This window comes from Macrobrachium nipponense, chromosome 23 (assembly GCF_015104395.2).
Source record: "Macrobrachium nipponense isolate FS-2020 chromosome 23, ASM1510439v2, whole genome shotgun sequence".
Classification (NCBI taxonomy): Eukaryota; Metazoa; Arthropoda; class Malacostraca; order Decapoda; family Palaemonidae; genus Macrobrachium; species Macrobrachium nipponense.
This window is the reverse complement of record NC_061090.1, coordinates 23,321,043-23,336,693: the sequence shown is the minus strand read 5'-3', so window position 1 is coordinate 23,336,693 and position 15,651 is coordinate 23,321,043. Positions and strand designations below refer to the sequence as shown.

At 33.9% G+C, this 15,651-nt stretch overlaps 1 protein-coding gene across 6 annotated transcripts in view; it reads left to right on the top strand.

Annotated features, from left to right (window-relative positions):
* LOC135199451 (activated Cdc42 kinase-like) overlaps nucleotides 1-15,651 on the top strand; it is a 28,247-nt gene that overhangs the window by 1,028 nt on the left and 11,568 nt on the right. For 2 of the 6 annotated variants that reach the window (XR_010311074.1, XM_064227513.1), the window contains exons 2-18: nucleotides 611-841; nucleotides 1,375-1,512; nucleotides 2,089-2,283; nucleotides 2,596-2,745; nucleotides 3,129-3,277; nucleotides 3,745-3,885; nucleotides 4,875-5,034; nucleotides 5,408-5,524; nucleotides 5,924-6,042; nucleotides 7,003-7,136; nucleotides 7,493-7,668; nucleotides 8,780-8,899; nucleotides 9,324-9,506; nucleotides 9,727-9,972; nucleotides 10,484-10,677; nucleotides 12,184-12,259; nucleotides 13,765-13,788. Coding sequence is in view for 5 of the 6 variants with exons in the window: in XM_064227513.1 (XP_064083583.1) it covers nucleotides 749-841; nucleotides 1,375-1,512; nucleotides 2,089-2,283; nucleotides 2,596-2,745; nucleotides 3,129-3,277; nucleotides 3,745-3,885; nucleotides 4,875-5,034; nucleotides 5,408-5,524; nucleotides 5,924-6,042; nucleotides 7,003-7,136; nucleotides 7,493-7,668; nucleotides 8,780-8,899; nucleotides 9,324-9,506; nucleotides 9,727-9,972; nucleotides 10,484-10,677; nucleotides 12,184-12,259; nucleotides 13,765-13,788 (2,415 nt within the window). In the remaining variant the exon portion in view is untranslated. The remainder of the gene's footprint in view (nucleotides 1-610; nucleotides 842-1,374; nucleotides 1,513-2,088; nucleotides 2,284-2,595; nucleotides 2,746-3,128; nucleotides 3,278-3,744; nucleotides 3,886-4,874; nucleotides 5,035-5,407; nucleotides 5,525-5,923; nucleotides 6,043-7,002; nucleotides 7,137-7,492; nucleotides 7,669-8,779; nucleotides 8,900-9,323; nucleotides 9,507-9,726; nucleotides 9,973-10,483; nucleotides 10,678-12,183; nucleotides 12,260-13,764; nucleotides 13,789-15,651) is intronic. The other 4 variants (XM_064227541.1, XM_064227532.1, XM_064227551.1 and 1 more) reach the window with 4 other exon arrangements.

The window sequence follows — 15,651 nt, the reverse complement described above, 5'->3', positions numbered from 1 at the left end:
GTGTGATTGCTTGTTTGTAGTTTGTGGATATGGTGAGTGTTTGTTTACTCATTTTTATCTAATGCAAATTATGATATAATAGTTTCAGGATATTAGCTTTGTTTAAATGGAGATTGCATGTTATTCTTCGCTTGTGCAGATGTTTATTACGTATGTCATTTGTGCAAATGACTTTTATTGTTTCTCTGTCCAGAAGTATTTGTTGGATTGTGTTCAAGGTGACTAAAGTTAATATGCGCACATGCTGATCGCATCTAGTTTGTGGAAGTGATAATTGTGTTAGCTCTTTTTTTTATTTTTAGAAGTTTAATTGTTTATATTCGTGCAAATGTCCCAAACACTCTTAGATTGCCCTGTGGAGGTAAAATGTCAGTTTGCATCTCTCTCTCTCTCTCTCTCTCTCTCTCTCTCTCTCTCTCTCTCTCTCTCTCTCTCTCTCTCCTTTGATAATTACCAATATGTTTTAAACATTTTAAGAAAATTTAACATCCAAATAATTTTATCTGATCTATTTTTCATATTTACTTGTTCATATTATTATTATTATTATTATTATTATTATTATATTATTATTATTATTATTATTATTATTATTATTAAATCCTTTCAGGAGTGAAATGGCGCTCAGGTAGCACCATGGAAAGGTGGTAGGTACCTCTGGCAGGACAAAGCCACCTAGGAAAAAGACGCAGTCCTGTCTCCCCTGTCTGTCTGTCTGTCGGAGCCATAGGCAGGAAGCGAGTCAACCATGACGTCCATTCAGCGAGGGCCGGGACTCTACGAGTTCCTGACGGAGGCTGAGTTGCAACAGTATTTCAATAATTTCAAGAATGATCTGAAGGTGAGCTATAATTGTGACGTGTGTGCATGCATACACGTCAGTGCACCTTACGTGGTGCACTGTAAGCGTTACTTAAGAGGGTTCTATGCAGCGGCTCTTTGGGCTCCCCTACCTGCAACCCCCCTTCATTCCTTTTACTCCACCTCCATTCATATTCTCTTTCTTCTATCTTGCTGTCCAAGCTCTTCTCACAATTGTTTCATAGCTCAACTGCAAGGTTTTCTTCTTTTTATACCTTTCAAACATTTCTGCTCTCAAGTTTCCCTTTCAGTGTTGAATGATCTCGTAGGTCCTAGCACTTGGCTTGTGGCCTAAATTCAATATTCCATTCTACATGCAACCACGTATGGTCTTTGTGTATTTGTCAACATATTAATGTTGATTAATCTCTCATCATATGAAGTTCTGCAATTACATTTTCTGTATGTTTGTCATTTTGAAGGAGAATTAGTACAAAATATCCAGAATTTTTATTGTTTTTATTATTAGTCTGAATTTTAATGGTATCATCATATTTTTTAAATCAATTTCAGGTGCAAAATGTAGGGCAAATAAAGTTTGTGGCAGACGAAGACCTACAGGCCATGGGTATGTCAAAACCTGAGGTCCGGAGGCTCAAGAAGTACTTTCACAAGTATTGCCCTCAGACATATCTCTCAAAGTTTAAAAAGGTATGATTTCTTATTGAAGAATCCTTGACTTACTCTTCCCAAATGCAAATGATAAACAAGAGTCTAACTTAAGGTTACATTTTTTTAGCAGAAAATATATCAGTGAGTAGAGAGGACTGGACAAGAAGAATGATGGTGGTTAGAATAACTTTTTCGGTTTTTGACCAGGTATTGCTGCTGCTTATTAGTTGTTTATAGTTTGTGTCAGCCCATACAATTTCCATCTTGTTTCTGTGCTTAGTATGTATTGTGCTCTGATTCATTTTGTCCTAGGTCTTATTATTATTATTCTTTTGCTACCCCTTTTATTATTATTATTCTTTTGCTACCCCTTTTTGTATGTATGTGAAGAATTGCTTATTATTGTGTTCCCTATTCTTTTATTTCTTTTCCAATCATTTTGTGTTAGCTATTGATCATATATTTTAGTCTACATTTAGTGTTGCTCTTTCCACCACCATTTTCTAGTAGCCTTTGGTGATGTTTGCAGTTGTGTTTACATTTCCTTTCACTATTTCGAATTGGTTTTCGAAGATGCTTTTAAATCACACATTTATATAGTGTCCCTCTCACCAGATTTTGTTAGCCCGTAAAGATGGTCTGGAATCTCCAGAAGTGGTGGTCCCTGATGAAGCCGGTGATCGACCAAGTGTCCGAGTTCCCAGTAAGCACATCATTCCTGCTGATGCCATCGTCATCAATAAGGAGTTGGGTGTCGGAGAATTTGGTGTTGTCCAGCAAGGCGTTTGGACGAATGAAGAAGGGGAACGAGTAAGTCAGACTTCCTATTTACATCTTGAAAACATGATGTTTCAATAAAAAGCAGTTTACAGAGGGTTAATGGTGAAAAGTGACATTAATTGGCCATATTAACTTACAGTTAATATAGAAACGGTAAGATTCCAGTTTTTAGAGAATGTGTTTGCATATGTAAAGTATTAATGTAAAGTAATTTGCAGATACAAGCTTACAGTCCATTTTTCAATGTATGAGGAAAATATATTGTCTGTAGATTCAGGTGAAGACTTGTGGAGTATGAGAAACTTCATCAACCACATCTAATTTTTCCCTTTTTTTTTTTAGATACAAGTTGCAATCAAGTGTTTAAGTAAAGAAAGAATGCAGACACAGCCCATGGAATTCTTGAAAGAGGCAGCCATTATGCATACTATAGACTCAGAACACATTGTTCGACTTTATGGTGTTGTTCTAGATACAAATGCATTAATGTTGGTAAGTAAATTGTGTCAGTATAGCATTGAGACATTTAGGTTAGAAGTATAAATGTTATGTAGAAAATGTGATGAAAATAAAAGAAATCTTGTAATCAAAGACAAGGCTGTTGCCTGCCAACCATGTACTGGAGTGCCTTATTATTATTAATGCTTGCAGCATTTGTTTTAATGGTTATCTTGTGGTATATTGTTTCAAAAAATTTTCATTCATCAGTCTGTTTCATTCCTCAGTTTATGTATATAGTAGATTATTTTACAATGTTTTCCATTAATCATTTGGAAGTAGTTATGTACTTTTCATGTATGGCATGTTGTAGACTTTGTGGCAGTACAGTACGTTGCTTTGATTATCCCTATATTTTTCTTGTTTCTCATGAACAGGTGACAGAGCTTGCTCCTTTACGTTCATTGCTCGAGTGCATAAAAGAACCATCCTTGAGAGTGAGCTTTCCTGTCACCTCCCTCTGTCATTTCTCCATACAAATCTGCGATGGCATGTCGTACCTGGAAAGCAAACGTCTTATACACAGGTATGATTTTGAGTTTGTTATATTGTTTTGAATAAATTGTTCATCACTAGTGTCATACTCAAATATGCATTAGATAAGCTTATATGTACATATGTTGACTATAAGAAATTGTTGTATTAGAAACATTGATGTGTTATGACACCATTGTACAGTACTGAAATTCTCTTAAAACTTGCAAAATGGAGGTTAAATGTCTATTTTATAACCTTTAATAGTCATGAGAATGCTCTGTTAGCAATATACTAATATGTATGTTGTATTACTCTATATATTTTTCCTAAAATTATGACTACCTTTGAATGATAGGGAAGGAGAAAATTATTTTATGTGAGTATTATACAGTACCAGTTTTGGTCACTAGACCTAGGGTATTACCTCAAAAAATTTTATTGCAATAATATGATAAATGAAGGAAAGAATTTGAAAATGTATTCCTCATTCATTTAAAGTATTCCATGTCTTTACAGAGATCTTGCAGCAAGAAATATCCTGGTTTTCTCAAAAAATAAGATCAAGATATCAGATTTTGGCCTTTCTCGAGCTTTAGGAGTTGGAAAAGATTATTACCAAACTAATTTTAATGTCAACCTGAAGCTCCCAATAGCTTGGTAAGTGCTGCTTGCATACTCTGCTACTTTTGTTTCTTTGTTAGTTTTATGGTAGGATTACAAAAGAGACGGTCTTGTCTTTATTCAGAGGTTTGAAGTGTTCAAATATTTGTTTGCTTTTTTTCTGTTATTCTGTGCCTTAGGGAGGTTACTATCTTCAGTATTGATTTGAGGAACTACTTTTTAAAAGTTTAGGATCTCTTGAGTGTTTTACAGTATGTACCAATTTATTATTATGATGGGAAATGGTATTTGAAGTTTCTTCTTTTGAATAACGAAAGCACACTACCACTTTCTTGTAGTATAAAACTAAAAATCCATGATACCAAGTCACATTGCTGGAATCCCATAAAGCCAACTCAGTGATAATTGGAAAAATAGAAAGTTCATGAAGTTGGACATTCAAAAGGTAATAGAGCAGAACAATTATGAAAAATAACAGGCAGAAAGCTTTCTCAGCTAGTGGCTGAAGAAACCTGCACTAAGCTAAATAAGGCATGCTGTGTTGTTATCATTATTATGTTATGTAGTTTATGAAGACCACCGAGTCACCTTTTTAGAACTCCATGGGAGGTCTGGGGGTTATATTTAATTGAGAGTTGAAAATCGGAGTAAGGTAGTTTAAGAAATTGGACAAGTAGGTAGGAGGAAACAAAAGCGAATGAATGAAAAACAAGAAGAAAGCAGTACAGCTGCATATTGTAAAGAACATTTAGTGTTAGGGGAAATCCTGGTTGAAATGGAATTGTTTCTATATATGTATTCATCCTAGCAACATTTTTTGTCACATCAACTACTTGAGATATACAGTGACATTATATTGCATTATAAACATGTATTATCTTTTACGTTAGGAGATTGAATTGCACTTTAAACATTTACGTATAATCTTTGACATTTGTGCATGTAAGTTGCTTGCTTTGTATAACAGAGCAATATATAACTTTACATAACCACTAATGACTGTATACGTCCTCTGTTATTCACAGGTGTGCTCCTGAATGTATAAATTACCTGAGGTTTACCTCTGCATCAGATGTTTGGGCATTTGGCGTAACTTTATGGGAAATGTTTAGTTATGGTTTTCAGCCGTGGGCAGCATTAACTGGTCAGCAAATACTGGAAGCCATTGATGAGCCTAACTTCCAAGTAAGTCCTGTATTATAGTACAGAGTACGTACTGTATTTACTGTGAAGTGCACACAACTGCTTATCGGATATGAGAATTTATGGTATTGGATGGATAGATTTTCCTGATATAAACAGTAACCAAAGAAAATTTTAAGCATTTTATTGCCTTCCATACCAGGTTGGCTGTAAAGGTTTTATCACTCAGATATGTAATACAGTAGTTATGTAGTACTGTACTGTATATTTCCTTTAATAAATGGCACATTTAGATGAAAGTTATCGAAAATGTAAGTCAAGTACCCATCCCTTTTGCAGTTTTATTACAACCTGGGTGGGAAATTTTAATGGTAGGTGTTTTTGTTAATGTATGATTTGTTTTTGTTATTTCTAGAGGCTAGAGCAACCTGAGGCATGTCCAAAAGAATACTACTCAATCATGCTAAAGTGCTGGCAGCATGATCCTTTAAAAAGACCCAAGTTTGCAGGTCTAATGGAAATTCTTCCTGAGGTAATTATAATATTTTTTTAATGTTACTATGGCTGCCAGTGCTGAATTTGGAGAAGAGGGCTGATCATTGTATTATATATAAGCACTGGCCTATAGTAGTTCCAGAAGTCATTACTATATTGAGTACTGTGATATTTTATAACAATAAGCCTCTGAAAATTACGATGGTTTTATGTTCACTTTATTTTTGTTACTTGAGATTTTAGATTTTGTAAGCTATTATATACTACGTATACTTGTGAAAACCCAATCTGAGCATAGGTGCTATATCCAAGGCAGAACATTTACTGGAGAAGCATGGAATTCTTATGTAGTGTTTTGTGTCTTGAAATAATTGAATACTATCTTCGAAGATATTTTATAATATGAGATATTAATGTATTTAATTTTATCTTTTAGTGTAAACCTGAACAGGTGCAAATTGTTCGGGACTCTGATGATCCTCCTGCTACACCAGGGGGTAAGAGAGACAAGCTACAGTATTGTGTTGGCGATGTTATCACAGTACTTGACAAACGGTGAGTCACGTTGGGGATATAGTTTTGACGGAAAAGTACAGAAGGAAATTTTTCATTACATAACAGTCACTGTTTCTTATAATATGTAGTAGTACTCATATTTGTTCCCTGTATTTTTTCTTGGATATACGGTAGTAATGTTTTTTTATTTGTGACAATGGTGAAAATGTATAATGTGGTTTATAGTTTAATCTATAATTATCTGCAAATATTACTCTCTCTCTCTCTCTCTCTCTCTCTCTCTCTCTCGCTCTTCTCTCTTCTCTCTCTCTATCTTCTCTCTCTCTCCTCTCTCTCTCTCTCTCTCAGGATTAGTATAAAACTAAAAGAAAATAAACCCACAGTAGGTTGTGACTGACTTCACTACAAATAGAAAGCAAAGTAGAATTGTTGTTAAGCTGCCTGAGAATTGGAACTACTGATTTAACTTGCTCTTACTTAATGACCACTCATCATGACCCAATTCCTTTGTGTAGACAGTTCAATAGTAGTACAACATAATTGTGGGACCGTATTTTGCGTGGATTCCCAAATTTCAGGTGGCAGCTAGTGGTAAGTATTGGAGATAGTGACCCTCAAGATTTTTGTCAGAATCTTCAACATTTTTCATCATATCCGATAATAAAGTTTTTACAAAGTTGTAATTTATACTAATGGTAAAACAAATTTTATTCAGTTTATAAGAACAACCTTTCAGAGTCATCCCTATGGTAGTTGAAATTTTTTGGTCTGTGTTGTGGTTAAACAAATTTCTCTCTCTCTCTCTCTCTCTCTCTCTCTCTCTCTCTCTCTCTCTCTCTCTATCTCTCTCGCTCTTCTCTCTCTCTCTCGTCTCTCTCTCTCTCTCTCTCTCCCTCTCTCTCTCCTCTCTCTCTCTCATTTTACTTGTGATTTCAGAAAATTGTCTTCCACAAAAATAGTTTGTGATTACTGATTTTAATAAGCAATTTATTCCAATAGACCAGTACCTGACAATCCTGCATTATGGAAAGGTGTTTTGAATAATGGGAAGACTGGCCTTTTTAATCCTGCAAACACAGTCACTTACTTAGGCACCAACATTCCATCCAACAAGTCAACTTTCCAGAGAGGAGGTTTGTATGATTTGATTCTTTCTCCTTTGTGTTATTATCCATGTCACTGGATATGGGGGTGTATACTATTGGCTGTTCAAATAACATTAATTTTGTAAATGGCTGTCCTATTGAAGGATATTAGATTATTAAAATCAGTGTTTTCCTGTCATATCTGGATGTTTAATGTGTGCAATAACACCCATGGCTTCATTCAGTTACATAAAACCACAGAGCAAAGAAGGGCCTTTGGCCTTTGAATTTTGTGGTCTTATCAAGAGTGTTGAAAATAATAAGTTTGTAAAATTTTAAGTAGGACTTGATAAAACTTGGCAGTAAGTTCTGACGTTGAAGCAACAGTTATTTTTACCCAACAGATGGGAAAAATCCTTATTCATCACGACGGAGACTGAGACCAGAAATGATATCAGGGCCTCAGGGAGACTTTAAGCATACAGGACATGTTGGACTGGATGGAGCATACTTTGGGGATGTCTCCTTCCTCGGAGATAAGGTCCAAGATGGCAGATTTGTACAAAAAAGTCTTGATAAGGTCAAAGTGTGTTTTTTTTTTAGTAATTAGGAATTAATGTGTCAGTCACAGACTATAGGATTTTGGTGCTGGGTATGATATAGCTAGATGTTTATTTTGGTTTTACTAATTTTGCTGTAAGTTTGATTTTTCCTTATTTTACAAGAGATGATAGTTTTTTTATTGCATGAAGTGGATTTACTAAGAACTCCTGTATAATGTATTTTTGTAACATGCTTTGCATATTAGCTACGGAGTCATGTATGTCCAACTGTTTTAAGGATCTTTCTTTCTCTTATTTTTTTTCTATCCACTCTCATAACTTTTCTAGCCTTCTTCATTATCTAAATCCTCCAGTTTGGAATGAATAAACCCTAAGAACATATGTTTCATACATCTGATAGTGTTATTTCAGCCTGCTAAGTTATATTGATCGTTCATGTGGAAATGAATAATTCTAATACTGTGAAACCTTTTAATTTTTCGTTTGTAGCAATAAGGGTCTCCTGAATTGATTGTTCTGTATAAGTGTGTTGTGTCTCTTTGAGAGCAGATATTTTAATCCAATCCTGTTAGAGTCTGGAATTTAGTCTTTTGATGCTGTCAAATTAGCTAACATGATTTTAAGCATGTATTTCCTTTAATATTTGTGGTGTCCCATTGTGTATACAGTATAGTGTATAAGTAGTTTTTATCGTTGTACGTATGTTGTTTTATTAGTTATGTATTAGCAAGGAACTGCCTTGATCTTTCATCAGTCTTAGATATTTGACAAAGTATGGCCTCTGATATCCCTGCATTAGATACACTTTAAATGTCCTTGAACATTGCTTTCATCTAAGCCCTTGCTATTTTGTAAATCTTTTTTATTTTAAGTTCCATATTATGTAGCTTTTAGAATTAATGTAATTTATTGTTTGTCTTCAATCTAGTGTTAGCCATTTATACATCAAATGATGTGTATGATATTTCAGTTATTTTATTTTAGTGACTAGATTTATCCTTCTGTGAATATTTCAGTTATCAGGATGTAATAAATTAAGTTTTTATTGAGTAGTGACACTCTTAGCAGCAGTAGTAGTTTTTGTCCTTTTAGTGTACAAGTTCTGATAATATAAAATTCATCCCACAGTACAATCAACTTCCAAAGCAGATAGTGACTCCATATAAACCCTCTGATGACCATGATCAGTCCACATCATTAACAAGAGCCAGCTCAGATGTGTCAGATCGAGCGCCTTTACTCAAGAAGGTAATGTTTGTGTTTTGTGCTGTTACTGCCATAATTTTAAGACAGGTTTGAATTTTGCTGTTACAGGTACTGATGCAGATAGTATTAGTTATGAAAAACCATGTGAATACATAATAAGTTAGTATATTAAATTGTGATATACTTGTCCAATTTATTTATGGGCATGACCAAAATGTTTTCTTTACTTTGAAGCAATTAATCATGAAACTATGAAGTAAGCCTAATTTTTTTTTTCATAGAAAACAACTGCAGATTAATGACTACCTATATTCAGTGCTAGTAAATTCTGTTCAAATGTATTTTAATGCCAGGGGAGTCTGAGTCATTACAGACTCATAACCTACAGGTTAATAGGCCTTCTAGTAGAATATTGTCTGCATCAGCATATTTGTTGAAAGTCATAAATTCATTTATGTCTTGTTAGGTGGGAGATAAAGGCAAATCTGGGCCTGCAGCAGATCACAATTGGTCAGATACAGCAAGTGAGGACCAGCCTGACAGTCCAACAAATTCACGTCAAACAGATCATGAATATCATGAGATATCTGATGAGGATGAGCCATTACCGAAGATTGAGGTGAGGCAATATCCTGAATTTTCACAGCAGGTAAAAGAATACGAGGAACTCATGTAGTTTGTAATTTTGCAGATACATTATTGATAGTTCCTCAAACATGTGAAAGGTATTGCTATGGAGGTATGTATAATAAAAGTAGTTTGACATTTACAACTATACAACTTGCTGCATATTTCTAAGTATTACATGTTAGTATGCGTTTATATCAGTTGTTAATGACATCCACCAATGTAATTTTATACATCAACAGCCCTTCAAGAGTAGCTCATTTGATCTGGGTCCAAGCTTAATGGATGAAGTCTTCAAGGCTTTAGGTAAATCTACATCATCAGGACCCTCATCACTAGATGCTCCAGCTTCATTACCTCCTTTGAGCCCTAACCAGCAGTCTCAGGCATTGTTGGAGGACAACGAAAATCACAATGTTAAGAATGAAATCAAGGAAATGGCATCTAAGTTCTCCAACAAAGATAGTTCTAAAAAGAAACAGGCTGTGGTTAGTATCTGTTTTGAGGTTCTTAGTTTTAATAGTATTCTATAATGATTATTATATAAACCTGAAACTATCTGTTACTTATTATCTTTAAAGTTCAGTTTAGGTATAAGAGAGAGTTTCAAAATTTTTCCTTTTGCCACTACACTTTTCTTTTGTGCATATATGTAGTATGGTGGATGAATTTGTGTTAACATGAGTCATTTAGCCAAACGATAAACATTGTTAAATTTTTTAAGTTGAGTGGGAACAAATTCAATGCAGTAAAGGTATTTAGAATTTGAAGCTTCAGTAATGTGAAGTCAGAGATGCTATAACATTTTTATGTTGCCTTAGCGTAACTACCCTCTCTTGATTTATATGTGGAGTAGTATTTTATGTGATTACATAGAATTCTCTTAAAGAGTATTAGGTTTTATTGACTAGCATGAATCTACTATTATTATTCATTTTATAAAGAGGTTTTTTTAGCAAGATAGTGTTTGCTGTAATGTTCCAATGTATTTGTTTATAGGTAAAGCCTATATCTGCAACTGACTCGAAGACATTAGATTCGGCTATAGCAATGGCAAATGAATTAGCTTCTAAAAGTATGTTGGAGTTGGACAGTAATTTGGAAAGCTCTGCAGATTCTGATGGTGCACAAGACTCTCCTCCTGTAACTCCTTCTTCACCTAGTAAACAGGGAGGGTCCCGTTTCTCTTTCAAGTAAGTACAAAAAATTAATTCTGAAATTAGAGCATGAGAAAGTTGAAGTTATGTATCCAAAGGGACAAGAGCTAGGTTAGTTGCTGAGAAAGTGTGAGGAAGAAAGCAGTGTAACTGGAGACTTGAAAAATACATAGACTAACTTGAAGAAGTTACTAGTTTCATTACTAGCCCATCGCTTACATGTACTCACTGCAATCTTTTGTCTGACTGACGGAAGATTAGTGTTGTCATAATACAAGTACATACTTCCTGAAGCTTCAGGTACCCATCGGTCACTTGCCTTGCTGTGCAAGTGTCTGGGTTATGCAGCAGTGTGGTCTTACTGGCTAAATTGCTTTTTGGGCAGAGTGATGTGTGATGGAGCAAATTGAATGTTATTATAAAACAAATGTAGCTTTTTCATACAAACTCATAACCCAAAAAATAAGTCCTTCATTTCTCCCTCAATGATTTCACTGCCACTTTTCTAGACCATAAAAAAGTGAGATGGGTGACTGTTGGGTACCTGAGGCTCCAAATAGCACAGGGTCTGTACTACCATCAATCTTTTTCTGTCTTCTGGACAAAGATTGCAGTGTCTGAAGACATTTGAAGACCACATAGGGGGATACTATACGTATATGATTGATGAGTTGGTGTGAAAAACTTATTTTATTCTATAACAAATTGAGTGTTTGTAACTTTTAAAAGCTTGATCAAATTAATTCACTAATTAACTGAAATTGTTAGAATTTTATCAAATGTACTAAAGTCTTATACTTTAGTATTGCAAAGAAATTCTTAAAATTTGTATAGCACAAAGCAGTAATACATATATTAATCTCAAGAGATGTACAATGGACCACCCGTATTCACGGGGGATGGGTACCACACCCGCCTGCGAATGGCTAAAATCCGCAGATACATAAAACCCCTCTAAAAACAACGTTTAGAACTGCTTGTTTTGATAGTTAACACAAAAAACGCCTATAAATGTTTATACTCGAGTATTTTAATAGTTGTATCACAAAAAGTACATTTAGTCACCAAAATTATTTGAAAATACAGTAATTTCTGAATATTTCTCAGTTAAAACACAGCGAATATACAAATTTTCCAATAATAATTGGTATATACGATCCATAGAAAAATCTGCGAATAGGCGAGTCCGTGAATCTTGAGTCCACGAATATCGGGGGTTCAACTGTATAGTTATCAAAAGCATGAGGAGGATTCAGTATGACATAATTTTGAAATCATCATTGTTGATGGTATTTCTATTTTGTAATTGATAGCTTGGCTAACATTGGTTTTTAAAAAGATGGTTATAGTATGCACCATAGGTAATACATATTATACTAGTATTTTTATACTTGCAAGAGGAATTTTGTGACTTGGCTTTAATATACTGTACATTAATGGGAGGTTTGCCCCATTAAGATAATGATGTATTTACTCTTAATATGTTTCTAGGCAGGAAAAGACAATGCAGTATTGTAATTGGTCTTTTTATATATACCATAGATTTCCATCAAAGGGAAGTCCCAAGCCTGAAAGACGGCACTTCAGTGTTGAAGCAGCGTCCATTCCTGACATCCAAGTAAGTTATTAGTGTTGGGTTTTGTGGTATGAGGTAAATTGTTATTTGCTTTGAAAGATAACAGCTCTCTTGTTTTTATTTTAGATATAAGTTTGCTTCCCCAGCCGTTGATCAGATTTGAGGATTGTTAGTAGCAAGTGATAAGGTCCTCTAGTCAGTTTTCACAACTGCTTTCAGGATTTTGTGTTATGGTAGAAAAATTAGGCTAAGAAACAAGCAACAGTGATTATTAAGAAATAATGATTATTCAGATTTTGAGTTATCAAGAATTTTTACCTCGTTAATGCTAAGGGTACTTGACTTGTGATTTGTAATAGGATTTTTCTATATATGTTTTTGTTAGTGTATTGTATGATTTTATGTTAAAGAATAATTTTGGAAGATAATGTTTTAATATTCTGTTTTGTAGCAGATTACAAGCGTTTTGTAATTTTGTAGGGCTAACAAGAAGAGCTTCAGGCTCTTTTATGAGTTTTTAGAATGAACTATTAGAAAGCTGCTCTAAAAACTAGATGTTTTCATTGTTTACATACTCCAAACATTTAAAAAAAAGCGTTTTGTAATTTTGTAGGGCTAACAAGAAGAGCTTCAGGCTCTTTTATGAGTTTTTAGAATGAACTATTAGAAAGCTGCTCTAAAAACTAGATGTTGTCATTGTTTACATACTCCAAACATTTAAAAAAAAGCGTTTTGTAATTTTGTAGGGCTAACAAGAAGAGCTTCAGGCTCTTTTATGAGTTTTTTAGAATGAACCATTAGAAAGCTGCTCTAAAAAACTAGATGTTTGCATTGTTTACATACTCCAAACATTAAAAAAAAAAAAAAAAGCGTTTTGTAATTTTGTAGGGCTAACAAGAAGAGCTTCAGGCTCTTTTATGAGTTTTTAGAATGAACTATTAGAAAGCTGCTCTAAAAACTAGATGTTGTCATTGTTTACATACTCCAAACTTTTAAAGAAAACACCAGTACAAGACTTAATGAAAAGTAGTTATTTGGTGTAGAAGTACTTCATGATACATATACAGTACTGTATTATGTACTTATGTGTAACTGGATCTGTGTTTACTTTGTTGTAACGGATCTGTCAAAGATCATATGTCAGCTAAAATAATAACTGATAAAATTCTCTATTTTAGAACAATTGAAAGTTTTGTAAATTTGATTAGCTTTGTAAATAGTAGTAAGTTGTTTTTGTTTGTTTTAAAATTGTAATGTGTGAGATGTTTTGCCCTAAACTGTTATGTCATTTTGGTTGAAAGAAAGAGGTTTCTTATTCTATATCTTTTAGAAACTGATTTCTCTGAATTTACATAAACCATGATATGTAGTTTGCGAATATTCCTGAGCATTTTGATGTAAAAAGAAAATTGCGTGGTTTGATATGCAGCATTTTCCCTTTATGCAGTATTCAAGAAGACCATTTGGTAGTTCAGTTCTATTTTACTAACCTACTAACAGAGAACTACATTTTATCATGATTTTTTCCCTTTTTCTTTTCTTTGCAGTTGATCGATGAAGACATAGAAAATGTTTGATATGTTGGGTGGTTTAGGCTTATACACCTTCCCTTCGAATCTTTTTTGTTGCTTGTATATTTGACAATCTTTAGTTATTCTCCCTGCATGGATCATGTTTAGTTAGAATTGATTTTGTTTGTATGCTGATAATCTGTACGCACCATAACACTTGTTTACGTATTTGTACCATGCATTTACTTGTAGTGTTTTAAGATTGTGGTATTAAGCTTTAATGTTAATACTATATATTGTTTCTCATATGCTGCCAAAAAAGTGCTTTCCTGTACAAAAAAGAATTTTAACATTAGATTTGATGCAATTTGTGTAATGAATGGGTTGTAGTGAAAACTGTAAGTGAAAATGGAAGGTAAGATATGGGTTGTCAAAATTTGGTGAATATAGTAGCATTTACTTGAGGTTCATAGTGACAGTTTCTATGAAAATAGCTTAAGAGTTATAGGAGAGGAGCCTTCTCTTTCAATTAATTATTCAGTGCAAATATGGAAACAACCATTGCAAAATAAGTGGGAACAGCATATTTATAGGTTAGTCATCCCTTGTTGGAAATTCTTGACTGCTGCTGTCAGGTAATTGTTGCTCTACATTTTTCACATCCATTCCTTATTCTAAAGGAGATAGGTCTCCGTGTTATCTTTGGTTCTGCTCTATTTAACCTCTCTTACTGTGCCTTTACACTTTTGGTTGCCGCTAGTCCTTCGCTTATTTAATACCCTTTTTAATCACATCATTAACATGCAAAATGTTTCTTAGGGACCAGGCACTATCTCCCCTGAATATTTCTAAATATTATTAGTCCTTCACTCAAAAATCATGTGCAAGGTGGGTTTTCAGGTTAGGTTGCTTCTCACCATAGTGTAGAATTATTTGAGACATACTGAATTCAGAAAATTTATGCAATGATGATGATGAGTAGCAATTTTAATTGAGGGTGAACATGTAACCTTTTTTTTTATTGTAAAATGTTATTCGTCAAGTGCATCTCAAGTACAAAAGACCAAAGGTAGCACAGTCAGATAATTAGTTATAAGTTCACAGTCATATAATTAATTATAAGTTTTCAAGTGAGTTTTTTTATTGCTAAAGGATCTGAATAACAACAGGTTCGGTAAAATATTTAGTAGGTTACTAAATACTGTTATTTATTTAACTACTACATATATAGTGATGTTAGACTTAAAACACCCACTGTTTTCATTATATATTGACCATAGCTAACAAGACAGGTTAAAGAGTAATGAATTATGACATCAGTAATTCTTAGTTGTTATTGACCATTATGTTGAAAAATATAAGAATTCTACTAGGCCTTAAATGCAGTAATTATGGGTGGGTTCCCAGATTTTCAAATACGTATACTTAGTGGGGATCTGGTTATAATGTCATGTCGATGTTCCTCTTGTTAAGTTGCAGAATTGTCTATTTCTAAACTTCATGATTGTCAGGTTTTAATCCCACAACTAAGTAATTTTCATCACCTCAGGAATGAGGTCTCGCAGTGCTTCTGGCAGCGATGTCAGTTCTAAAGCAATATTTCAAGAGCCAGATTAAGCCTTTTATATTTGCACTATTGCCTCTAGTCTTAAAGGCCCTTGTGAAGCACTGACTTTAATCTTGGTAAACTACTAAAAATACAATAGCCACAATGGTACTAAAGATCAACATCAGTAATAAAAGCAAGTGTTGAGAAAGCCATTGTTAATATATGTGACAGTCATAGTTTATAGTTATAATTGCCAGAGGTATTAAGGACAAGGCTTAAGTACATGCTTTTGTTCATAATGTACTGAAGTTGGTGTTTTATGATTAACTATTAGTTTGTCCATGAATGTTAGAAACTGAAATTCATTGACACTT